Genomic DNA, 27,692 nt, shown 5'->3' with positions numbered 1-27,692 from the left:
ACAAATAAGTACCTGTATATACTATGTAAACCACGTTGAATGTAGTCAGGGGTGTGCTGGTAAATTTTTAACAACAGGCTCTTTCTCTGGACGTAGCCAGCTCTCAGTTGGAAGGAACAAGGGTGACCGGGGGGGGGGGGGGGGGGGGGGGGGAGCAACACTTGCCTCTCTCTCCTCCCTCCCTTCGTGCGGGCACACTAGGCATACCTTTGCTGGCAGCCAATAAATGGACTGCCACCACTCCCAACGTCTTGCTCTGAGCAGCATGCTGAAACTTCTCACACATGCTGGAGAAGTCCCAGCCTGCTGCTCAGAGCTGGAAAAAAGGAGCGGGGAACAGCAGCAGTCTATTTACTTGGCTGGCAGGGCTCAGCATCCCCACCAGCAAAGTAAAAGAGAATTCAGCAGGGGGCCCAAACCCACATTTTGGGAGCCAGTTGTTAAAGTAGCCATGGAGGGCCCTACTTTAACAACCGGCTCCCAAAATTCTTAAAAACTTAACAACTGGCTCTTGCGAGCCTGTGAGAGCCTGCTCCAGCACACCACTGAATGTAGTTGTAAAAAACAAATATCAAGTCTCTATGAGTAGCCCCTTTCAATTTCCTTCACCCCTTCCTAGACAACTCTATTCTGTTTCCCACAGCTCTACACCCAGCCCCTTTCCTCCTTACGTCTTTCCGTTTCTTCTAGCCTTTCACAGCAAAATTCTCTCTCCTAGGCAGTAACCCAAGTCATGTACCCCTTCCTATTCCTCTCCCTACAGCTCCACTCTCAGCCTATCCCCATCACCTATCTCCCCTTCCCTTACAGCTGCTTTCTGCCACCTCCAGTTCTTTACAGCATCTCAAAGCTGGAGATTTACCACCGCTATGCAGGAGATTGAAGGCCAATGAGCGAGATTTCTCTTGCGGGCCTCAGCCATATCTTAAACCAATTCTAGCATACACACATTCCAAAAATGGACATATTCTAATCAATAAATAGAAAATAAAATTCCTTTTTCTATCTTTGTTGTCTGGTCATTTTATTTTTCTAATCGTGTTGATCACAGTCTCTGGTTTCTGCTTTACTCTCTCTTTTCTTAATTCTCTTGCCAGAATCTCCTTGTCTATTTGGTATTTCTTCTGTAAGTTCATCATTCATCTTCTCTCTGCATCCCAATCCGCGCTGTCCAGTATCTCCCATCTGTAGCCCTGCCCCTATCCTCCTACTATGTTCAGCATCTCCCATCTCTGTATCCTTATTCTTGCTCTGTTCAACATCTCCCCACTGTGTCCATATCACTCTGCGTGTCCAGATTCTCTCCTCACTCCTCCCTTCCTCCTACAACTCCCCACCCCACGCATCTTTCCATCTCTGTTCTTTCCCTCTTTCCCCCTCTCTGGGAACCAGCATCTCTCTTCCTTCATTCCTGCCTCCCTCCCCCCACTCCCTAAGAGTCAGCCTCTCTCCCTCCTGTCCCTCATTCCCACTCTGGGTTCAGCATTTCTCTTCTTTCATTCCTGTCCTCCCTTCCTGGGAGCCAAAATCTCTCTTTGTTCCCTTTTGTCACTCCATTATTTTGCGTGCACATCTTGAGAGCACGCAAATTGTGGCGTGCAAATCCAGTTACCATATATAGAATCCAGGGGTAACTTTCAAACTCAATGTAGGTATCTCCTTATAAAATTACCCTCCAAGTGGCCCACAAAATTTAAGAAAAACATTTACTGGTTAACCCTCAAATGGGCCCTTTTACCAGATTGGGATAAAAAGTGGCCTTAGCACATGCTTACATGGGTCTTTCTCAAGAGCTAAGGCCATTTTTCCTATTTCCCTTATTAATGGCCACGTGCTAATTTTCCCATTAGCGCAAATCCCCACCACTACCCAATCAAATACAAATCAACGTATGCATCCAGCTTTTCCTATTTAAGCGCACAACTATGGAACGCACTGCCAAAAGTCGTAAAAACAACATATGACCACCTAAATGTCCGGAAATCACTAAAAACAAACCTGTTCAAAAAGGCATACCCCACCAACCCAACATAAAAGCATGAATATCTGCAACACAATGAAACCAAAGCTCGTAATGGACATAACTTAACTCTTCCTCTCTAAGATCCCCTAATGTATCTGTCACATATGAACCTTATTCTACCACAACATCACCTTGTATTTGTTCATACCGGAATTGGCGAACGCCGATACGGTATTATGTAAGCAACATTGAGCCTGAAAATAGGTGGGAAAATGTGGGATAAAAATGTAACAAATAAATAAATAAATTATATAGGCACTGGCAGTACAGGGCTCATGCACTAAGCATGTGCTAATCGGTTAGCATGCAGCAAAGTAGCTACACTGATTAATGCAGAACACGCCCACTCTCCTCCCGCAGTGCTAAAAAAATACATTTTATTTTTTAGCATGTGGGTAGTGTGTACAAATCCCCAAATTATCACAGGACGCCTGAGCAAACCCTGCGTTAAGGTATCTTTTGTTGCAGTAAGCGTGCATTAGTGCTTACCACAGCTTAGTAAAAGGGCCCCAAAGTTAACAGTATAAATGCCTTTGAACACTTTCCTCCAAACCGCGAATTCTATAAAAAGCGCTAAAACTTGCGTGCAGAATTTAAATTGAATAACGAGCCAATTAGTGATGATAATTGAGATCTTAACAAGCAATTATTGGTGCTAGCTGGATTTAATTAAAATTTACGCATGTAAGTTTAGGCGGGATCTGCATATAAATTTTATGCATGGGTCCAAAACGGGACGTAGCCATGGGCGGATCAGGGGCGTTCCTTTAATTTATGCACGTTGTTATAAAATAAAGGGGACCCATGTCTAATTTAGGCATGGGGATTCACACCAAGGTTTCGTTGGTATTTATTTATTTTTATTTTAGTTACATTTGTACCCCGCGCTTTCCCACTCATGGCAGGCTCAATGCGGATAAATGGCTGTGCCTAAATTTGTCATGGTTCTCAGTGCTAAGCGCTATTCTATAAACAGAACCTAATTTAGAGGGTCTTTTACAAAGGCGTGCTAGCGTTTTTAGCGCGTGCTAACTGTGCTGATGCCCCTAATGTTCCTATGGTTATCTACATGGTTACTGCACACTAAAAATGCTAGCGCATCTTTGTAAGGGGTCCTTTTACTAAGCTGCGTAGGCACCTACGCACGTCCAACGTGAGTCAATTTGGAATTACCGCCAGGCTACCAAGTGGCCCGTGCAGTCATTTCATTTTTGACGCGTGTCTGCTACAAGTGCCAGAAAATATATTTTATTTTCTGGTGCGCGGCGAAAATTGGGCGGTAACTCTGACTTGATGCACGTAGGCGATTACCGCATGGTTAACGTGAGAGACCTTACCGCTTACTCAATGGCTGGCGGTAAGGTCTCAGAGCCAAAATGGACACGCGTCAATTTTTATTTTGCCGCATGTCCATTTTCGGTAAAATTTTTAAGAAGGTCTTTTTTTACAGGTGCGCTGAAAAATGGATCTGCACACATCCACAACACGCGCCTACACTACCGCAGCCCATTTTTCAGTGCACCTTAGTAAAAGGATCCCTAGAAGAACCCCTTAGTGCTATATTTTTGGCGCCGATAGAATTCAGACCCAGATGGCATTTCTGTTTTCAGTTAGCTGCTTTAAAAAAATACTATTTATTTGTTTGTTTGGATTTATTTACTGCTTTAAAAAAAAAAAAAAGTCACCCAAGCAAGTGTAAACTAAACGTAGGCAAGTTACCTACAAGATTTCAGTATGACCTTGTCATATAGCAAAATTAAATCTCCACTTGACTTTCTTTGTACATAAACAACACAGTCTGTCACGGTCTGAGTCTCAACAGAGTGCTAAAGCCAATTTCAAGTCAGTCAGACAGAATAAATAGGATTTGAGGCAGAAAACTGAAAAACAATTAAGTTCAATTCAGCTCTTCAGAAAAACCTAAAAATGGCTTTACAAAAAGTTCTAGTTTTTATCTACCGTTATGTTCTGGCTAGAGAAACATTCCTCTGTACCAGCTCAAATGAACTGGTTTTGAAATAAGAACAGGATATTTTCTTACTCATATCTTCAACGTTAGATGGTGTGGTAACATTGCTTTCAGTCTGCGTTTCAGGAAATTTTAGGAAGATAATGCACAGAAGCAACAATGAATAAAATTGTTCCATCATGGTTCTGTAAAACAGAAAGCAACAGTTAAAATTAGCATTAGGCAGAAATAAACTGCTAATAACTTAGTTTAAATATATTTTCAGTTGTCTAGAGAAGGGCACAACTTACGTAAGTGCATAGTTAATTAAAGTCATCCCTAGCCTCATGATTTATTTCTTTCAACATATGTAGTGAATTATTGGTCCACCAAGGACTTATAGCCCTTATCTACCATTGTAACATCCTGCTTTGTTTAGGTCATCCAGGTTGGCAAATAGCAAATCCAAGTCAGGATGTTCACAGTTTGCAGTATCCTATATAATAATTCTCACCTCCAACGTTCTAAAACCTGGCTGCCTGTGTCCGTAACTTGGGTCTCCGAAGCCTCAGCTGATGTCACGACGCATTATGCCGTGGAATCTGTTTGTGTGCGTGCATCTGACGTCAGACGCACGAGCACAAACTGATTCCACGGGTCGTCATTCAAGCCGTGCGGCCGACAACAGGAGACTTCGGCTGGCGGGGGTTGGGCTCCCCCGCCAGCACAGGTACGCAATGGCAGCTGGGGAGGTTTGGCAGCAGGAAGAGGGGCTCCAGAGGGTCACGACACGGGGGGTCAGGAACTCCGAGGGGGGGGGGGGGCGGAAATTGGAGGGAGGAAGGCAGGGAGGTGGGGTCTGGAACTCGGAGCGGGAGGGAGGGGTCTGGAACTGGGGGAGGGGAGTGATGGAGGGGTCTGGAACTGGGGGGGGGACCTTGCTAGCACCCGTTTCATTTCTGCCTGAAACGGGCCTTTTCTACTAGTATTCAATAAAAGGCTCACTGAATGCTAAGGACCCGATAGTCAAAAAAAGCTGGGCTCCTAAATTTGTGTCCTATTTTCAGCCAAACTTAAAAGCCCATAGTTGAAAATTCATCTTAATTTTGAAACTTAAAATTTATGCTTATAAATTTAGGCCTGCTCTTCATTTGCATAGATTTATGAGTCTAATTTCTGAGCCTGGTGCTGAAAATCATTGCTAAGCTCATAACTTTTCTCCTGCCCGAAATCTGACCATTTTACATCCACATTTTATGCTCATAAATTTAGGGGCCTTTTTACTGAAGCGTGCCAAAAAATGGACCATGTTGGTGTAGGCGCATGTTTTGGACATGTGCAGGTCCATTTTTCAGCGTGCCTGCAAAGAAGACCCTTTTTTTGTGGCCGAAAATGGATGTGCGGCAAAATTAAAACCAGTGTGTGTCCATTTTCGGTATGAGACCTTAACGCCACCCACTGACTTAGCGGTAAGGTCTCACATGTTAACCGGGCAGTAATCGTCAGCGCGCGTATAAGTGGTAGAAAAATTCTATTGCATGTTTTGTACATACATCACAAATGGAATTACCACCTGGCAGCGGCGTAGCAAGGGCGGGGCGGTGGGGGCGGTCCGCCCCGGGTGCACGCTGCTGGAGGGTGCAGAGAGCAGCCGTGCGCCTGTCGGCTCCGCTGGTTCCCTGCTCCCTCTGCCCTGGAACAGGTTACTTCCTGTTCCGGGGCAGAGGGAGCAGGGAGCCAGTGGAGCCAACAGGCGCACGGCTGTTCTCTGCACCCTCCAGCAGCCAAGAATGTAACCGGGGGGGGGGGGGGGGGGCTTGATGCGCCGGGGTAGGGGGTGTCATTGCACCGAGTGGGGGGGGGCTTGATGCGCCGGGGTGGGGTGTCGTGCTGCACCCTGGGGGGATGGACGCTGCTGCACCCGGGGGGGGGGGGGGGGGGAGGTGCGCAGCGGCGATCCGCACCGGGTGGCAGCCGACTTAGGATCGCCACTGCCACCCGGGGCAGTTCCAATTTGACGCGCATTATATGCACATAGGGCGCCTAAGCGACTTGGTAAAAGGGCCCCTTAGTTTACTGAAATTTTGAGTATAAATTTATACAGTCAACCCTAGTAAAGAGGCCAGTTTAGGAGCATAATATCTCACAGTTAGGAGCATAAAGCCTTTGAATATCAGCACCTCTTTAATAAAATATATGCAAGGCAGCTGGAAAAACTCATTTATTTGGCAGCAGTAGGAACAGCCATTTTACAACAATAAATGTTCAAAAAAAGAAAAGCATGACGGTGCTTTGTATATATATGTAAGTAACACAAAATTGCACATCCACAAGAAACCAGTTAAGTAACTCAATCCGGCTGATACTCAATACGATTTAACTGGCCAGAAACGGTCGCTGACCGGTTAAATTGCTTGCTCAAGGGTCTTTGGTCATTTTCAGTGGCATTTAATCGGTCATCTCTGCTGAAAATGATCAGTTAGCGCCAAATTAAAAAACAGCTAACTCGCGGGCTTTTCATAGCAGAGTCGGATTAAGTGCTGATGTTCAGCCCTTCACTATAAAAGTAAACCACATATCGGGCCGGCTTATGTGGTAAGGGGCTGAATATTGACGTAACTGGCTATGTGTTAGCCAGCTAAAAAAAAAAAAAAGCCCAGAGAGGGCCCGGCATTGATTATCCGGGAATACTACTGATGGAAGTCAGCAAAATGCTCACCACTGCCGGCTGAATATCTGAAATGCTTTTCAGCAATGCAGATATAATTCCAATTCAACCCTGAATCACTCCTCTAAACTTCAGGTCCAAATAAGTGAAGGAGTAGTCTAATGGTTAGAGCACTGGGTGTGACATCCAGGGGTGTCCAGTTCAATTTCCACTGCTGTCCCTTGTGATCTTGGGCAAATTAGATTGTGAGCCTTCCAAGGACAGGGAAAGAACCAGGCACACCCATTAAAGGGGGGCCGACCACAACCGGGCTGAAGGCCAGCGAAGACAGAAGTGTGGGGGAGGGTACAGGGAGGGCCTAGCTAGAGAGCAGAGGTAGTAGTGGGAGGGAAACAAGGGGTAGCAAGGGGAGGGGGCAGGAAAGAAGGGGAGGAGCAAGGGAGGAGGAGAGAGGAATTTGAACTGCACAGGAAGTCCTTTTGAATTTGGAAGCAGGAAGAGCAACCCTGGGCAGCAGCTCCTGAAATTTTTACAGGCACATGTTTTGTGTCTGCCCTGGGCAGAGCTTGTGCAGAGTACAGCTAAAGAAGCTCTTACAGCAGAGCACGATATTCCAGCAAATTGAGAACAAATTTTACGGTATGTAGACATTTAAAACTTTGTGCAGCTGCAAGGCATTTTAGCTTTCTCCTGCTGACCCCCATTTAGCTTTTCCAGGATGGCCGGCCATCTCGGGTTAGCTGCCTATTTCACGGCATTACGCGCACTAGGCTAGAGTCTCACATACGCTGCCCATGGCGCATGGCAGATGGGTTTGCCACACCGCGGTTGCCGTTTTTGGCCGGCCATGCAGTGCTCGCAATCCGCAGTGCATAGCACGGCACTGAGGCACGACTCGGAAGACCTTGTGCACAGTACTGAACCGAGGCGCAAACGATCTCAGGGAGACAAAAACACCTTTAATGGTACGTCATTTTTGCTCTTCTCCTGCCTCAGCGGCACACCGCACGTTAAGATGCGGTGATGGCCGGCCACTAATACTTGGCCGACAATTACGCACTATACGGCAACGGACCTTCGAGCCCCATTGTGGCCGGCCACGCCGTGTTATCTAATTCGAAAAATTAATGCGTTATAAGCTGTCCATGCCAATACGGCGACGGACCTTAAAACCCGTTATGGCCTTTGATTGTTCTACAGGCACACGTGTCTAGGCCCATTTCGGTTGATCCGGCAGACCTAATGCATAGCACGGCACTGAGGCATGACTTGGAAGACCTTGTACACAGCACTGAACCGAAACGCAAACGATCTCAGGGAGACGAAAACATCTTTAATGGTACGTCATTTTTGCTCTTCTCCTGCCTCAGCGGCACACCGCATGTTAAGATGCGGTGATGGCCGGCCAATAATACTTGGCCGACAGTTACGCGCTATACGGCAACGGACCTTTGAGCCCCGTTGTGGCTGGCCACGCCGTGTTATCAAATTCACTAAATTAATGTGGTATAAGCCGTCCATGCCATTACGGCGACGGACCTTAAGCCCCGTTATGGCCGGCCACACCAGATTTTCGATGTAATGCAGCAAAAATGAGTGCAGTATAAGTCGCTCATGCTGTATAAGCCGCCCAGGCCACGCAGAGCTATACAAGCCCCATTGTGGTCGGCCACACCGTGTTATCTAATTCGGTAAAATTTAGTGTGGTATAAGTCGCCCATGTTGTATAAGCTGCCCATGTCACGCAGCACTACGGCCATGCCATGTTTTCTACTCGGTCGACTACGCTTCATCCTAAACGTTACTTACCGGCGCCATGTCTGTATGATTGGCCTGCCAAGCGATATTTGAGATGCGGGTTTTTGCAGAAATGACTAGTGTACCTGAATATAACTTACCTTAAGCTACCACTGAAAGGTGTGAGCAAACTCCAAATAAATCTGACAGTTATGAATATGTTGGGGGAAGGTATAAATACTGATGGTGGATGTTTTGAGGTATAACTCTATGGGTACAACCCCTGCCACACATAACGGGTGCTTTATAGAGCTTGCCAACTTGTGTGTGAGGTATTGTGAGTACCGATAATCAATTCTGCGGTGCTGTGCTCCAATACAGAGACCTTTGCTATGAATTAGAACTCCGCTAATTAAAGACATTTACATGTCCAAACATGCTTGGGTCCCTAAGTAACCTGACTGATGCAAGACAAAGAAATCTCGGTCACATCGACCCCCAAGACTCTTGTTCTGAGTTCTGTGAAAGCATCCAGAGTGACGTCAAAAGACATTCTTGTGGTTTTGCAAACCATCACAAAGGGCACAACCAATTATCCTCTGTGAAGCTATCAGATCTTCGGAGCCAAATGATATAAAAGGACCTTTTACGTTAGTCTCTCTAGACTTTTTAGACTCACAACTTTTCATCTCACCTGTTGAACTACATTGAACATGACCGCACTAGCACTGCCTGTCTGAACCAGCTCTGCCTGTGACAACTGTCAACAGTTCCAGCTGTTCTCGGGAGCCAGAGACTTGCACATCCAGGTACAGGCCAAGCTTTGTGTGGGAAGTGTGTGTTTGTTTTAATTAATTCCTGATTAGCACACATTCTAGCAGTTAGAAAAACTGACATTTGACGTTACAGTTATTATTTCTGTCTTTATTCATTTGCATATGATTTTCTTCCTGTGAATTTTTATGTGAATAAAACCTATTATTTCTAGTAGTTTCATGTTTTCAGTCTAGTAGTAAATACAGATAAGGAGTGAGAATTCAGGATTGCTTATAAGAGGCATGACTTTTATTGTGAAATTTCCAGAGTGCTACCAAAATACAGTATTACACGACTCTACCTATGGTGTCCTATAGAGGCCTATGAATTATTGTCCAACTCCTACATAACATATGTTGCTATACAAAGCAGGACATTTGAAGAGGTGTTGACCAGTGGCGTAGACAGGATTGGATGGGACCCTGTAACATCATCTCTCCAATGGTAGTGGGGATTGGTGGGGTGGGAAGGGGGAACCCTTTCAGAGCTTCACTAATGAAAAGTCAACAAAATTATGGGTCCTTTTACTAAGGTGCACTGAAAAATGGCTTGCGGTAGTGTAGGCGCGGGTTTTGACCATGCGGCAATCCATTTTTCAGTGCACCTGTAAAAAAGGCCTTTTTAAATTTTTGCCAAAAATTGAAAAGTGGTAAAATCAATATTGCCGTGCGTTCATTTTGGGTATGCGACCAGCCATTGACCTAGCGGTAAAGTCTCACATGGTAACTGGGTGGTAATGACCTACACGCGCCAAATGCCACTTGGCATGCGTCCAAAAATAATTTCAGCTGCGTGTATTGGATGCATGGCAAAAATGAAATTACCACAAGAGCCACGCAGTAGCCATGAGGTAACTCCATTTTGGCACGCGCTGCGCGCATGTAGACTCTTACGCAGCTTAGTAAAAGGGCCCCTTAGAGATCTACATAGAAAACCTGCCATAATAAAGCAGAACTAATTTCCAGGATTCAAATAGCAACAACCCTACTTATAACAAGGCAGCACTCCAGAGTACCAATGTCATTCCTGCTAGAAAAGCAGAACAAGTTAGACTGCTACAGCTTCCTACACAGCAACCAAACACTACCAACGTAACTCAATTCCATCACTCCTGCAGAATAAAGACAAAGCCTCAAATACAGAATTTTTAAAAAACACTAAATGGAAGCAGGAACTCCAAGAATGCAATGCAATACTGGAGAAACAGTAACTCCCACAACTCAAAGAGCAACAATCTTATTTGTGAAAATACAACGCTATAAATATTACACCAGGCCCTAAAACACTAATATGCCACCTAGTAAGAAAACAGAACGAATAGGACTATAGATATTTACACAGAAACTACATGCTAGCAAAATACTGCACCTTGGACACATGAACAAAGCACAGACAGACTGTCAACCAACATGAAACACTGGACCACAGATCAATAAAGCCAAAAAACGGAACTGAAAACCTCAAGAATGTATAGCAAAACTAGAGAAACAGAAACTGAAATGCAAGCTATCAGAGATGCACATTTCCAAAGCTGACATATTCCAATTAATAAATTCTGAATAAAATACTTTTCTCTGCCTTTGTTGTATGAGCATTTATTTATTTATTTAGACCCGGATGCACTAACTCCACAGAAAGAGCCCTTCCCTTTCCGACCCCTTAGCGAATCGGTAAAAAACGGGCATGCATGAAGGAAATCGCATGCAAATGAGTTGCTCGCATGTATAATAGCCGTCAATAAATTGCCGGGCATTTTGTGCAGCAGAGGGAGAGAGCGGGAGAAAAAATTGGGGATCGTGACGTGTGAGGATGCCCAAATCAAAACTATTTGGACGTCCCTTTTGATTATGCCCCTCTATGTCTCTCTCAGCCAATCACAGCATGTTTAGCTGACACCAGTGACAGCTAAACGCGCTGTGATTGGCTGAGAGAGACCTGGAGGGGCATAATCGAAAGGGACGTCCAAATAGTTTTGAATTGGACGTCCTTGCACGTCACGATCCCCGATTCTCTCCGGCAGTGGTCATTTCGGTTCGGACACCTTAGTCATAAGAAAAACACGTCTAAGAGAAGGACGCCCATCACAAAATCTGAAGAAAAACACGTCCAAGTGTTCGTCAGGGACGTCACTTTTTTTTTGAGTGAAGGACGTCCAAGTGTTAGGCACTTGAAAGGACATCCCTGACGAGCACTTGGACGTTTTTTTTCCTTCCAATTTTTGCGATGGTTGTCCTCCTCTGAATGGATCCCGCTCACAGCAGCCCCAACGAGAGAGGTGCAGACCTCCCGTTAGGTTTTCCACGTTGCATGGGGTCGGAAATGGTAGTGCATCGCATCACATTCACATTATAATAGTAATTAGCTCATTTGCATTCCGTTTTCATTAGCTGCTACCGTGACAGGAAAATGGCTTGGAGAACCCTTTTGTGTATGTCCCGGTTTACTACTTGTGTGCTAAACTGGCTAGAACATTCAAGGCAGTATACAGTAAGAATAAATCAAACATAAGCAATAGACAATTACAGCAGTAAAAATATTCAAATAACAATACAATGTATGCATTTGCTCCAGCAGTGGTGAATCTCTTCATGGCTAATTTTGGGATACATTTCATATATAAGCTACCGCTGTTTCAATATGCAGCTTGCTGGTGGCGGTTTATTGATGATGTTTTCATCATCTGGGAAGCTGAAGAAGATCTATTATATCAATTTGTCACTGAACTTAATTCTTGCCATCCTACTATTAAATTCCAACATACAGCTCACCGGAATGAAATTAGTTTTTTGGATGTAAAGGTTATTAATAACAATGTAAAACTGGAAACAGATATTTTCACTAAAACAACGGATCGCAATACACTGTTTGTCAGACTTGTGAGTTCTTGTACCAAGTAGAGCACTGCTGAGCCCGGTACTCAGACCAGGTCCTGCTTGGCGGCTGGACAACCCCGGGTTTCACCTGCGCTGACCGCCGTTCCCCAGAAGTTGAGCCCCTAGGTGCGGGCGGCCTGTAGGACTTACGGGACGGAGCTGGAAGCGGGGTGATGAATGTATTGGCCAGGCATGCAGCAGGTCAACAGAGTAATCCAGGTACAAGCGGCAGATAGTAGGCAGGCGGCAGGCAAGAGAGTAATCCAGGTACAGGCAAGTCAGTAGGCAGGCGGCAGGCAACAGAGTAATCCAGATGCAGGCGAAAGTCAGTAGGCAGGCGGCAGGCAAGAGAGTAATCCAGGTATAGGCAAGTCAGTAGGCAGGCGGCAGGCAGGAGAGTAATCCAGGTACAGGCGAAAGTCAGCAGGCAGGCGGCAGGCAAGAGAGTAATCCAGGTATAGGCAAGTCAGTAGGCAGGCGGCAGGCAGGAAAGTAATCCAGGTACAGGCGAAAGTCAGCAGGCAGGCAGCAGGCAAGAGAGTAATCCAGGTATAGGTGAAAGTCAGTAGGCAGGCAGCAGGCAGAAGGGTAATCCAGGTATAGGCAAAATCAGCAACGAGGGACCAGTAGATAAGAAGCAGACTACAGAGTTAGAAACACCTACCAAAGTAGAAGCCAAAGCATGGAGTCCAGGGAGAGCTCAGCTGATAAAGTGCCGGCGTCTGACATCAGCAGTTTAAGATACATCGGACAAACCAATGGATGTTAAAAACACGTTTGGTAGAACACAAACACAGGATCCAAAAAGAGAAACTGTATATGCCCATAGTAAAACATTGCGTCAATAATGGTCATACATTTAATCAATTTTGCTGTACTGTGATTGAACAAATAAGAGATAAAGGTAGAAGGGTTGACATTTCATGTTGTTTACACCAAAAAGAACAAAGGTGGATATACCGATTTCAGACGGTATTCCCTAAGGGACTTAATGGCCCATTAGAATGGGAGGCGTTTTATTGACATCTTTTGTATAAAGGAAATGACATCACAGTAAGGAGGAGTAATCTGTGAAAGCGTCTATATAGGCAGTCGACATTTTGGCATCGAATGTATGTAGTGAGGAAGAAGATTGGTCTGTTTACATCCTCTCCTGATGAAGTAGCAAAACAGAAGGAATTCTTTATCTGTTAAGAATGAGAATGTTCTTGAGAAAAACCTTTTGATTTAATGCAGATAGAAGTCACTACTGATTAGAGTTGAGATTACATGGATATGGGTTCGACATCAAATTGAGAAATAGCTCCGGGACGGCGTATGCCATTATTCCCCTGACAAAGCTAAGTATTTTTTTCCTTTGGTTACCATCTATGTATGACTCATTTTTTAAAATTTTCTTCCAATTATAATAAGTTTTCGGTTTGAAATAAAATTTGGAGTTTTGCTTGTGCACTTAATGTAATTGTCACATTTGAACCCCTCCATTTTTTACTGCAGATCTTTCTTCTCCACTTTGGAGTTGTTTTGCTCTGCAGGTGTTTCTGGAGAGAGTTGGGGCCAATGATAAAAGCCATTTCAGGTTGTGTCCAAATTAATGGCACCCTGGGCTTGTGAGGCTTGTTTATTTAAATTAAAAGAAGTGACATTCAATATAAGCGCATAATCAACCGTTTTTTTAGGGCAAATTACATATTAGTTTCTGGAATTATTGCTCTAAGCAGTTTTTTAAATTTTTGATAGTATACTACTTACAATGTCAACACAGTACATAATAGAACATTTTAATAGTGTAGGCAAAGATGGAACATATAGAGTGAGTAAGAGGAGTTAAAAAATAAGGTGACTACTTAAAGAAAGTTGCAAATGAGGTCAGAGAGATGATTAGATGTTATCTCAGCTAGGGTAGGAGTGGATAAACATGTCCTGCAGCAGTATGTGCAGCCTGTGTCACTACGTGTGTGTGTTTTATTTTTCCATTTACTTTGTTCCCAGGGTCTCTTTTCTAAAATGTTCTGGGGTTTTTTTAAATCTAACTCTCAGGGTCTTCTGTACATTTGGCATTTCTTCTCTCTCCATGTCCATCATCCATTTTCCTTCAGAGTCTCTATCCATCCTATCCAGAATCTCCCATGTGCCCCTGTCTCTATCCTCCATCCATGTTCAGCATCTTCCCTCAGTGTCTCTATCCCTTCTCCTGTGTTCAGCATTGACTCTCTGTGTCCATATCCCTATACCCATTAATTATTCTTATATCCATGACCCTCCCTATGTCCAGCTGTTCCCCTTTTCTTCTTTTCCTCCCACAACCACACCTCCACATTGTAGCCAGCATCTCTTCCTCTGTCTCCCCTGTCCCCTTTCCACCCTAGATTCAGCATCATCCCCTCTTTCTCTCCCCTGCTGCCTCTGTCTCCCCCCCCCCCCCCCCCCACAGTGTGACATTCCTCCCTCCCTCCTTCCCTCTATTTCCCTCCCTCCATTGATCCAGCATCTCTCCCCTTTCTCAACCCCTTGCATCTGGTCCTTCTCTCTTTTTTCCCTCCACCCCCCTCCTGGTTTCAGCATATCTTCACCCCCTCCCCTGGTCTTCTCTCTCTCCCTCTTTCTCTGCACTCTCCTCATCCTGGGCCCAGCATTTTTCACCCTCTCTTTCCTGGTCTGCTGTCTCTTTCTCCTCCTCTCCTCCCTTCCCCCACCCCCCATGGGTCTGGCATCTTTCCATGCACCTCCTTCCCCTGGTGGTTCTTCAACTTATACTGGCTCATCAGTAGTGGTGGCTGTGATTAAAACAGGCAGCTTCCAGTCAGCCCCAGGGACCTTTCCTCTCCAACATTCCACCCACAGGAAGTTGCATCATTGGAGGTGGGACACGGAAGGAGAAAAGTCTATGGGGCTGGCTGGAAGCAGCCTGTCTTTATCACTCCTGATGATGGTGACCTATCTTAAGTCTAGAGGACTGTTGGGGAGGGAAAGGTGGTGCAGGGAGAGATGCCAGACCTGCTAGGGAAGGAGGGAAGATAAAGGATAGCGAGAGATGCTGGAGCACAGGAATGGCAAGCCAGGAACCAATGACTGGAATGAGGGCACCGGTCCAGCAGCAGGTTCGCTTTCTGCTGAGATCGCTTTCTGGAAGCTGTGTCCTTGGTGTTGCCTTAAAGGAGTATTTCGAGAGAAGAGCCACTGACACCTTTGAGTATATTTCAGATGGTCAGTTAGACAAACATGGTGCATCCCATCTTAGCCCCTGGGAAGTATAGTCTGTGTGAGGAAGGAAACCCTGGTTCAATCACTAGCAGCCAGAGGAGTGTTTTGAGATGAGGCATTTTAAGAAACTTTTGATAATGTTTTCTTTGAGGAAGGGAATACATTTTTGTTAACAGCAAAATAATCAAATACAGTGGAACATTGTTAGTACATGGTGGTTGGGAGTCAATGTTGTGTAACCGTGTATAAATAGAGTGCTTATAACCAGAACAACAATAAAATAACGACAAAGATCAAGTGTGAAAACTTTTATTTATGTATTGGATTTATTTAAGTGACTGAAGCATCGTGGATTTTCAAATCATCCAACCAGCAACGGAGGTAGCTTGTGACAGCCAGTTTTGTTCGTTCAGAAAAACAGGGTGACACACAATCTTTAATTTTCTTATAGCCAGCTGTTTTATTGGGCTCATGTTTAAATGCTAAAGTTTTATTTGGTAACATTTTTGTAAACAAGGCCGTTTCATCACAGTTATACACTTATTTATTTTTTTTGAACATTTATACCCCACTTTTTTCCACATTAAGCAGACTCAAAGTGGCTTACAATGTATAGGAATCAAATACAATCACATGAGATAGGGTAAAAGGAACAGGGTAGGAAAAAAGGGAAAGGAATGTGAGATATTAAAATGGGTTGTGGAAGACCAAATGCTGAGATGGAGCAGAATGGCTTGAACAGCTCTCGGTAAGATAATCCAACACCCAGGAAGGAACAGACTGTAGGAATCTCGCTGTGATGAAACGCTGGAGCTTGTAATAAGCAACAGTGATAACAGTTGTATTTCCCACAAATGCCTGATGCAGAGTCTTGAAGCTGAGATGGTGAGGAATGGTGAGAGCAGCCTCCAGCAGGGAGGAATTAAATCCCATCCAGGCAAGTTGATAAAGTCTTGCTGTGAGAAGAAACATTACACTTGGTAGGAAGAGAAGCGAAGTGTCCGAGCAGCCCACGACAGCCCTGCTCCACTGAAAAGGTGGCAAGATCTGCACCACCCATCCACCTACTACAGCCCCCGATGCAGCGATCCACTCACAATAGGGTATCTCCAACGACGACGAGCAGCTGGGCTCTGGGCTGCTCCGGGCGTTTTTGGCCCATCCAGGGCTGGTTGGGCACTTCGGGGTTTGTTTAGGTGGACTGGGCCCTTTAGAAATTTTAAAGTTAAGTTTAATAGGGTTTTTGGAGCCTCCATTTTTAAGGACACCTTTTAACTTGCCGGGGAACACGCTGGCTGCAGCTTTATCTGCCGATTGGCTTTCCCCAGAAATCAACACTTGTAAAATTCCATGGCATTTCTTAAACCTATTTATGTACCCACTTCTATATGTTCAAATTTTTCAGCTTGTGCTTAAGAGTATTGGGCCACTAAGAGGTGTTCCTTTATCTTGCTCTTGAGCGACCCACATACAAAATACTTTGTCAAGTTCAGATTTAGTAGCATAACGCGCACATTTTTGTTCCAGTCCTTGGAAGTGTCAATGTTTTTAATAAATCACGTACTTAACTTCATTTCCAAGCCAACCTCTCAGTTTTCATTCAGAAATATTGAGGTCCTTTCAAAACTTAACTTGAGACTTTACTTTATGCACTCTACCACAGCTGATAATTTTTCCTCAACCGAGTAGCAGCGCTTTCGCTTATTTCCATCCATCTCAAGTTTAAAATATGCAGGATTAGGCAGAAAAATGTCTCACCTCTGTCACACTTGGACCAGAAAGAAAGTTTGTTCTTGCTACTGCCAGGTCATTTCTGGAACAGCCTACCACATATTATCGAGTACCATGTATTAATTTTATGATTTGGGAGGCAGGTTATTACCGTGTAAAAACCGATCACACACATTAATGGTGCGTCTATAATTGGTGTTCTACTGTAAAAGCATAAATACAATCAACAAGATAAACAGAGATGGCAAATTGAAGTCTAGTATAAGAATAACATGATAGGGTCAGAAATATACACAACAGAACAGCACAGTAGAATAATCGTATATCAGAAATATGATAAATGTGAATGATACTATAACAGGCAGCATGAAATAACATTTATATAGCAAAGATATGATACTCATGATTTTAGCACAATACAAATGAACCGCCTTAGTAGTCACACATTAGAGCATTAAAATAACAGATATGATGCACACACTGCTTGTACAATACAATGAAATATCTTAATAGGCAGCCAAGGGGGCAAGTGCATTTGAGACAAATAGAGGGGACAAGATGAGTAGTACAAAGTCATTGTGATAAATAGATTGTTGTCTGAACTGAAGGGAAATTATACAGTTGAATAAGATATGAGGAACAGGTCTGAGTTACAGGGAGGAATGGATCCTCAGAAGCTTAGTGGAGATTGGGTGGCAGAGCCGGTGGTGGAGGGCGGGGCTGGTGGTTGGAAGGCGGGGCTAGTGCTGGGCAGACTTCTATAGTCTGTGCCGTGAAAATGGCAGATACTAATCAAGGTCAGGTATACACAAAAAGTAGCACATATGAGTTTATCTTGTTGGGCAGACTGGATGGACCGTGCAGGTCTTTTTCTGCCGTCATCTACTATGTTACTATCTAGCTTATTTTTGAAAGGGAAGGTCGCCCATCTTCCGACACAAATCGGGAGATGGGCGTCCTTCTCCCAAGGTCGCCCAAATCAGCATAATCGAAAGCTGATTTTTTGCATCCTCAATTGCTTTCCGTCACGGGGACGACCAAAGTTCACGGGAGCGTGTCGGCAGTGTACCGAAGGTGGGACGGGGGCGTGGTTAAAAGATGGGCATCCTCGGCCGATAATGGAAAAAAGAAGGGCGTCCCTCACGAGCATTTGGTTGACTTTACTTCGTCCCTTTTTTTTCACGACCAAGCCTCGAAAAGGTGCCCGAACTGACCAGATGACCACCGGAGGGAATCAGGGATGACCTCCCCTTACTCCCCCCAGTGGTCACCAACCTCCTCCCACCCTAAAAATAAAATTCAAAAACATTTTTTCCAGCCTCTATGCTAGCCTCAAATGTCATACCCAGCTCCATCACAGCAGTATGCAGGTCCCTGGAGCAGTTTTTAGTGGGTGCAGTGCACTTCAGGCAGGCAGACCCAGGCCCCCCCCCCACCTGTTACACTTGTGGTGGTAAATGTGAGCCCTCCAAAACCCACCACAAACCCACTGTACCCACATGTAGGTGCCCCCCTTCATCCCTAAGGGCTATGGTAGTGGTGTACAGTTGTGGGTTTTGGGGGAGGGTTGGGGGGCTCAGCACTGAAGGTAAGGGAACTATGCACCTGGGAGCAATTTGTGAAGTCCACTGCAGTGCCCCCTAGGGTGCCCGGTTGGTGTCCTGGCATGTGAGGGGGACCAGTACACTATCCAGCTTATAATCGAACGAGAATAATGCCCAAGTTCCGACCTAAATCGGGAGATGGGCGTTCTTCTCACAAAAACAAATAAAGCGGCATAATCGAAAGCCGAACTTTGGACGCTTTCAACTGCACTCCGTCGCGGATGCGGACAAAGTTGACGGGGGAGTGTCGGAGGCGTGGTGAAGGCGGAACTGGGGCGTGGTTATCACCCGAACAGAGATGGGCGCCCTTCGCCGATAATGGATGCGTTTGTAGCTAGAATTTAGGGCACTTTTCCTGGACCCTGTTTTTTGACGAATAAGGCCCCCAAAAGTGCCCTAAATGACCAGATGACCCCCAGAGGGAGTCGGGGATGACCTCCCCTGACTCCCCCAGTGGTCACTAACCCCCTCCCACCACAACAAATGATGTTTCACAACTTTTTACTTTCACCCTCAAATGTCATACCCTCCTCCCAAGCAGCAGTATGCAGGTCCCTGGAACAGTTGTTAGGGGGTGCAGTGGACGTCAGGCAGGTGGACCCAGGCCCATCCCCCCCCTACCTGTTACAATTGTGCTGCTTAATGCTACTAGTCGTCCAACCCCCCCAAACCCCCTGTACCCACATGTAGGTGCCCCCCTTCACCGCTTAGGGCTATAGTACTGGTGTAGACTTGTGGGCAGTGGGTTTTGAGGGGGATTTGGGGGGCTCAACACCCAAGGGAAGGGTGCTATGCACCTGGGAGCTCTTTTACCTTTTTTTTTGTTTTTGTAAAAGTGCCCCCTAGGGTGCCCGGTTGGTGTCCTGGCATGTGAGGGGGACCAGTGCACTATGAATCCTGGCCCCTCCCACGAACAAATGCCTTGCATTTATTCGTTTTGAGCTGGGCGATTTCATTTTCCATTATCGGTGAAAAGCAAAAACGCCCAGCTCACACCTTGGCGAATAAAGCATGGGCGTCTATTTTTTTTAAAAAATACGGTTCACTCCGCCCCTTCACGGACCCGTTCTCGGAGATTAACGCCCATGGAGATAGGCGTTTCTGGTCGATTATGCCCCTCCATGAATACTGGCTCCTTCCACAACCAAATGCCTTGGATTTGGTTGTTTTTGAGATGGGCGTCCTCGGTTTCCATTATGGCCGAAAACCGGGGATGACCATCTCTAAGGTCAACCAAAATGTTGAGATTTGGGCGTCCCCGACCGTATTATCGAAATGAAAGATGGACGTCCATCTTGTTTCGATAATACGGGTTTCCCCACCCCTTCGCCGGAACATCCTTACAGATCGAAAGATGGACGTCCATCTTGTTTCGATAATACGGGTTTCCCCACCCCTTCGCCGGAACATCCTTACAGATGGACACCCTTAGAGATGGGCGTCCCCGTTCGATTATGCCCCTCCACGTTATCTCGCAAGCTAATCCAGATGCGGAGTGAGTGGACCATCAGTCTCTATTATCTTTTAAAAACTTGGGAGAAGAGCCAGGACTTCACCTGCTTCCTGAAGAAAAGGTTGTCTTAAGTGGGACAAAGCTATGAGGCTAGATGGGATCCATCCCAGAATATTGAGGGAACTCAAAAATCCTACCAGGACCTCTTAATAATGTATTTAATAGATCCCTGAAGTCAAGTAGATGTGGTCTCTCTTCACAAAAGTCGGAACAGGGATGAAGTGGTTGGAAAAATGCTGGAGGTGCTGGAAAGGATAGTGAACTTCCTAGAGTCCAACGGTTTGCAAGATCTGAGGCAACATGGTATAACCAAAGGAAAATCCTGCCAAATGAATCTGACTGATTTCTTTGGGTGACAAGAGAACTGGAAAAGGGCATATGCTAGATGCAATCTACTTAGACAACAGCAAGTCCTGCGATCAGCATCCCTACAGGAGACTCATGCAGAAGCAAATTTTTAAAAGTATTATTACAAACTTTTCCATATTTGCAGAAAATTTGCCCTAAGTACAAAGTCAAGTTCTAAACCGGTTAGGAACAGTTGGTACATCTTGCATTCTCAGGTGGGATGGGTGGGTGGGGGGGTTATGCTTATCTGGCTTAGGTGAGTCTGAGATCCTAAGAACCAAGTCCTCAGACAATGGATCTGCTTTATAATGTTTATTATATTAGAATCTCTTGCTGTAAATAAGTCTTGGGGGGGTAGGTATATAGGTGATATATGTACTATCATGCTAATTTGTTGTATGTTTAATCTCTAATTAAAAAAAGATACTAATAATAAAGATATTAAAATACATGAAGTATTATTAAAAACTGATTTCTTTAGGTTGGCATTCAGGTAGATGGGGAGAAGGGAATGCATTAGAATTGTGGAGAATACATGAGGAACATACATATGAGATATTAACTGATTAATTTTAATGTGAAAGTGTGTAAGGTATTTCTTATTTGAATTAATATGGAGTTATTTTCATTTCCATTTTATTGTTATTGCAAACCTCTTTGTTTATACCAAAGTGAAGATGTTATATCAAGTTTTTAATAAACGTAAAGGGCTAGATTCTACATATAGCGCCTGAAAAATCTGCACAGACATGCATTTGACATTTTCTGTTCAGAGTGCCCACTATCAAATTCCATTTTTGGGCCTTTGAAACTCAATTTGAAGTTTGACAGTTGTAACCCCCTGGTTGTAGATATGGTCTAGGCAGCTGCCTAGACACAGCCCGGAAGGTGAGAGAAGGGCACATATTTATTTGGCAGGACTAGGGCCGGGGCCAACCTTGGGAGGGCTGGGCAAGCGAGGCATCAGACTTCCTATCCACAGAAGAAATCCAGACCACACCATGAAGTAAAACTGGAACTTTACTGTATTCTCAACTGATGAAGCACAGGAACACGGAAAACAAAACGCTCATGTCAAACGCCACCTTATATACACTTGGATATCCATTCCTCCTGCTCGCATTTCTTACAAATAAGGCTACACAGGGTAGGCTGATGGTATTCAGTTAGTTGGTAATTATAGTTCAGTAAAATGTTACATTTAAGCAAGTTGATGGTCATGCAAGTTAGATAAATACATTTGCTGCTGTAGCCTGTTACAGTTAAAGATGTTTCTTCTTTTCTACATTTTGTTCCACTCTGCCTCAGATGTAGTGTCCCACAGAAGTGGTGTATGGGTTGCCTGTGTGAATAGGCTAAGCATCCCGAGATTCTCCCTACTGCTTCCCAATGAGACTATACGAGGTGAGAAAGGTCCTCATACCTCTTCACTATAGCAAGCAAGCAACCAGGTTTTGGGTCTGTCACTTACCTCAGCCTCTGAATCCTTGCTCTTTGCAAATGCCACGAACGTCTAACCGGCTGATGCTGATTCTCATTCATTCTCTCTCTCTCTCATCATGGCCAGCTGGAAGGTATTGGCAGAAATGGGGCTCTCCCTTGACAGATATGGTCAGTGGCGAAAGAGGTTCCAATCCAAAGACAAATTTTGATAGCAAAGCCAGAATTCAAATCTTCTTCGGGGGGAGTGTACTACTGCCACTAGCAACACCCTTCAGAAGGTCCAACTCCTCCCCTGCTTCTAGGCTTCCTTCCAGAAACTGCTCTAATCGTCTGGTAGGATCTGGTGCCAGAAGGTCTGAGTACCTCATGCGCTAACAGGTGCAGGAAGCACACAGGAAAAACAGCAGGTCAGAAGTGCAGCCTAGAGACTCTAGGTCTGCAGATGGCTAAAAAAAACAAAAAGACAAAGCCACCAAACAACCATTCACTCTTATTGGCTGACAGATTCGCAGGAATTGGGTGGGGGCTTTCCCGCTTTGTTGGGCTGATGAACAGATCAAATATTTAGGGGTTCATATTCCCTCTGACTTATCATGGTTATATGACTGTAATGTGCGCCCTCTGCTGTCTAATATCAAGCAATCGCTGGAACTCTGGAGCGCATATCCTCTCTCTTTATTGGGGCGCATACATCTGTTCAACATGATGCTGGCTCCTTGCTGGTTGCATGTTTTTCAGATGCTGCCTCTTTATTTAAAAGCACATGTGGAACGCCTTCTGAATAGAGAGCTTCAGAGCTTTCTATGGCAGGGTAGGTGCCCTAGACTTCCTCTCTCAATATTGCAAAAGCCACGGGCTCATGGTAGCCTGGGGCTTTTAAATCTTAGATATCTGATGGTAGCATGCTCAATGCAACACATTAATGAGTGGAAGAGTGGCCTAATGGTTAGAAAACTGGTCGTTGACATCCAGAGGCGCCTGTTTCAAATCCTACTGCTGTTCCTTGTGATCGTGTGCAAGTCACTTAATCCTCCAGTGCCTCAGGTACAAACTTAGATTGTAAGCCCTCCAAAGACAGGAAAATACCCAGTGTACCTAAATGTAACTCACCTTGAGCTACAACTGAAAAAGGCATGAGCTAAATCCAAATAAATTTAAAAAAATAAATAAGTGATTGGTTTTAGAGGCACAGGGACATTTTCTGTAATTTATCTGGAAACTTCTTTTTCCCCTACAGTGCATATTAGCTGGCTGCTGCACACCATGCCTGGGCGATCTGTTCCTGTTTTGCAATATAATCCCATCTTGCTTTCCACTCGGGCTGTTGGGAGATGGCTCTGCAAACATCACCATTTTTTCAGTGGCTGCGACTCCATTTCTGGCAATTTTTCAGAATCCCAATTCCCCCCCCCCCCCCCACCACACCCCCAGATCTGACTCTGTGTTTGTTAATTGGCAACCTCTAGGCATACACAACTCCTGACTGATGATGGCAAATTGAAATCTTTTGGTGACCTACAGGATGAATATCAGTGGCCACCTCTTACTGTTTTGCATATACTCTACTGACACATTATGTCCATGGTTTGGGATGGGTCAATCTCAGCAAAGATGTGCAAGACACTCTTTATACAGCACTTACGTTGGGCTCCCAAAATCCAGTGCCCTTGCGCTATCATCACTATTTACAAGACACGACAGAAGACATGGATTACATTAAGTTAGCTACAGCACGGTCCGTGGACCTGGCTGTGACTGTGACCCCTGATCAAGTGAAAAATTGTGTGTTGAGCGCCCAGCATTTTTCTCCGCATGCATTACTCTGTAAACTACAATATAAGTTTGCTCTCCGGCTCTACATTTTGCCCTCCCAGGCTTTCAGGGCCTCTTTTAGTACTTCCGGAGCCTGCTTCAAATGCCATCAAGACCCAGCTACTCTGAGCCACATGTTCTGGGCTTGCCCTCAAATTGTCCGTTTTTGGTCACAAATTTTGACTTCTGTCTCAGTTCAGTGGACCTGAAGGGTCACCTTGAGGCCATTGGTGCTCTTTGATGTGTTCAAGACTTTGTTGCCAGTATCATCTGGATTCTTGAGCTTTCTCAGATAGGCTGTATTAATTATGAAAAAAGTCATCCTGCTGTGTTGGCGTGAATGTACAGCACCGACTCTTGCAATGTGGCACATTCATCTGATTTCTGTGCTAGCATTGGAATGCTTGGACAAAGTGGATATTTCATCTTTGAGAGGTGAATGTTTTCAGCGCATCTGGGAGCGATTTTGGGCCACCTTGCAGCCAGCTGCATGCAGCCGAATTCTCAATGAGCAATAGTTTCTTTGGACTCTGTTTTTTCCCCCCTGTTCTTTGGTGTCTCCAGCAGTGAAGGTTGGGTGAGAAGGGGTTGAGGGTATGGGGGTGGGGGAATGGGGGTTGGTTTTGTATGGCAAATAATTCTGTTTTGGTGATTGCTTACTGTCGTAATCTACTGTTCATGTTGGTTTTGACTTTGTATTTTGATTTCGCAATTTTCTGTTCAAAAGAGATGATTTAAACATAAAATCTGGGAAGGCAGAGCTGATTTGTTACCAGGCAACTAGAAGGAATCAAACACCAAGAAAGGATAAAAGACAAAGCACTCAAGACACTGGCCTTATCTTTGGACCGGGTGAGTGGGGATTCCAGGTTTATATAGGTACAGGAGGCCAATCAGAATAGGGGAATTCATAGTGAACCAATCTGGTTTTTCCTAGATTATCGGCCTGAGACTACTGACAGTATAAAGGGCAGGAAGAGACAAAGGCTCATTTCCAGTTTGGAACCAGCCTCATGGGAGGTAAGTGTATGACAGGGACCACTGGATAGAAATAACACCCCTTTCCACACCATCTGCACTGGATGAGATGATGGACCTGGTTCTAATCTTATCTATATCAATCAGGGCCAGGCCCTTCTCTCCCAGTCTCTCGTATGTGAAAATTAATCCCAAACAGGGAGATTTCAGCAGCTCCTTGTGACTCTGGGCAAGTCACTTAACCCTCCATTGCCCGCTGCACTGAGCCTGCCATGAGTGGGAAAGCGCGGGGTACAAATGTAACAAAAATAAAAAAATAAAATAAATATTAGGAAATGTGAATGTCAGAAGTGTTTAAGCACATTGCTTGAAAAAGTATTTAAAAAATTGGGGAATCTAGCCAGGGTGAAACTTATACACCACATAGTGGCTAAAAACACATATATACTTTGATCTGGATTAAAAAGAAGCATTGCCAGGGGCTTGTTAAAATTACAAGTGCATAATTACATTCAAGAGAATGCATTATTTCGATAGATTTGAACAAATGGTTGTTTAGTTGCTATATATTTTAATTCCTGGATTCTGTTTTTCTTATTCTTATTTGTTACTGCATTGAAATTTGTTATTAATTGCAGGCTTTAAAACATGAAATATAATGTAATATTCAAAGGAATTTTGTCCCGTTTCTCCACCTGCAAGAATAGCAAGTCTCAAGTACAGCTCATAAATGCTAAAGCAAATTTTCAATGAAGTTTCTCTGAAAAATAACTGAAAACCACACAGGTACAAAGATATTCAAATACCCTGCACTCAATATGTATTACTCAAACTTGCCCACAGCATTCATTCTGATCTCTGTTATTGCTAGTAAATAATCACACTGTTTCTGATTCCATCAGAAATAGGACACGGCGAGAGAAGTGTCATATGCTGCTAGAAGTATAATATCAAATTAAGGAGATTGACCTAGATGTCATGTGGGACACTTTTTAAAACTGTTTAATCAGTAGAATCTGCTCATAGCCAGGCATTTCTCTATATCTGAACTGCATGAATTACTAAAGCACACCTCAACAGATTGTCCCTATGATATGACAGCAGCGCGTGACAAGTTAAATTAGTGTCTGAAACATCATGATCTTGAGTCATTTGAGCTAAGAATGAAGAGAAACAAATGAGAAACCCAACAAAGATGATCATAGGGTAGGTTTCACCAGATTCTCTTAGTTTTCAACCCTGCCTGCAAAGGATCTTCTACAGCTACTGGGGAAGTAAGAGGCAGGATCTTCTAGGAGCAAAATAAACCAGGTCAAAAAATTCTTAATGTGCTACAAGCAAGAATAGAGGAAAATTTGTGGACTTCATGAAAAGACACAAAAATATAGGTGTGCTGTTGTACAACTGGGAGTACAAAAAGCATTGCAGATACCTGGAAACTATTTATGTCTGAGATATTTTATAACACGATGAGAAGTTAAAAAAAAAAAAAGATACCTGTCTTATAAAAAGCAACGTAGGCACCTGATCCAACCCCAGCAGCAGATACAACAGGCTTTCTGGCCTACTCTGAAGAAGGTGAAAATTTGTGCACGTATTCCTTGTTTGTAGAATATCTAAGGCCCAGAATGTCTATGTGCAGACAGCCAAAAAGTTGATAGATGCTTTCCACACACTTCGTTTTTATGCATCTACAAGCAAAAAAGCCCGTTTCATGAAAAAATCAAACGGTCCCTAGCAAGGCTATCATCTAATGGCCATTATGTTTTTAACGGAAGTGTTAGCAGAAATATCCTATGATAAACAACAAACTGATTAACGCTTTACAATGCAGGAATATCTGCCACTCTAGACATTTTTCTTGCTGTATTTCTTTCCCTCTCATTGGCCCTTTCCTCTTCTGGCAGATTGGCAACTGTTTGCCGTTCCAAATCTGCTCTCCTTTCTCTATTCATTGTTTGTTGCTCGTCCATCATTTCTGCAATCCTTTGCTGTTCTAAATCTGCTCACCTTTCTCTAGTCATTGCTCGTCCGTCATTTCTGCAACTCTTTGCCGTTTCAAATCGGCATTTCTTTTTCTATTGTTTGCTCTTTGCTGATCAGTCATATTCGCCACCCTGGACCTTTTCCTTGCAGCAACTTGTTCCCTTTCACGGGCTTTTTGTTCTTCGCTCATAGCTGCACGCCTTTTTCTTTGCGCTTCGGCTCTTTTCTGTTTAGCTTTATCCTGCTCCTCAGCAGCTAACACGTTGAGTCAGTTCTACACTTCAGAACCGACAGAGACACTATTTTAAATTTGTCATATTGTGGTGGATAGTAGTTAAGCTGTGTTGCAGTAGATGGCGTGGGATGTACAGCAGGTTGGAGTGTGCCTCTGCTTCCCTGGAGCAGTGTGTGATGGTGGTAGCTCATTTGCATATGGTTACGAACCCAGCCAGCCATCCAGGGATGCAGATTGACAAATTATTGTATAAGATGCTGTTGCACAATTGCATAAAAAGCCATGTAAAACTTTACATATAGAAAACATACTATAAAATTACTCTCTTTATATACACGTTACTATAAGACCCTCATTATAGCTAGGACTGTTCTGAATATTCAAGTTCGATTCGATTCGGCCTCAAATACATCATTCGTATTCATCCGAATACTGATTTTAAAATTCAAATACAAATAATCTGGGGCTCTACTGTGTTAAATCCTACTGAAATAAACACTTGATCTCTGATTTCACACTGCTTCTTTTATTATTTGTTAAGTTAAAGCTCAATGCCCATTATTCATATTTGGTATTCATATTTGGCTGAATAATATTTTTCATTGTTTGTATTCAACTGAATAGTAAAATATGCTATTCGGTGCAGCTCTAGTTATAACACTTCAATGTATAAACATGTATACTAAATAGAGCTTGCTAACTACGAAAAGATGCTTCTCATTAAAGAGAATGAATGAACCTGCAGAATAATAATATAGGAACCCTGTGTATGT

The 27,692-nt window shown here is 44.2% G+C and overlaps 1 protein-coding gene across 3 annotated transcripts in view; it reads right to left on the bottom strand.

Annotated features, from left to right (window-relative positions):
* The window catches only part of PTPRE (protein tyrosine phosphatase receptor type E), a 435,598-nt gene that overhangs the window by 222,719 nt on the left and 185,187 nt on the right, over positions 1-27,692 (bottom strand). For all 3 annotated transcript variants that reach the window (XM_030202956.1, XM_030202958.1, XM_030202957.1), the window contains one exon: positions 4,065-4,177. In XM_030202956.1, coding sequence (XP_030058816.1) covers positions 4,065-4,173 — 109 coding nt within the window. In that variant the 5' untranslated portion in view covers positions 4,174-4,177. The remainder of the gene's footprint in view (positions 1-4,064; positions 4,178-27,692) is intronic.

Source organism: Microcaecilia unicolor, chromosome 5 (genome assembly GCF_901765095.1).
Source record: "Microcaecilia unicolor chromosome 5, aMicUni1.1, whole genome shotgun sequence".
Classification (NCBI taxonomy): domain Eukaryota; kingdom Metazoa; phylum Chordata; class Amphibia; order Gymnophiona; family Siphonopidae; genus Microcaecilia; species Microcaecilia unicolor.
The sequence above is the reverse complement of the archived record's forward strand: the minus strand, read 5'-3'. Positions and strand labels throughout refer to the sequence as shown.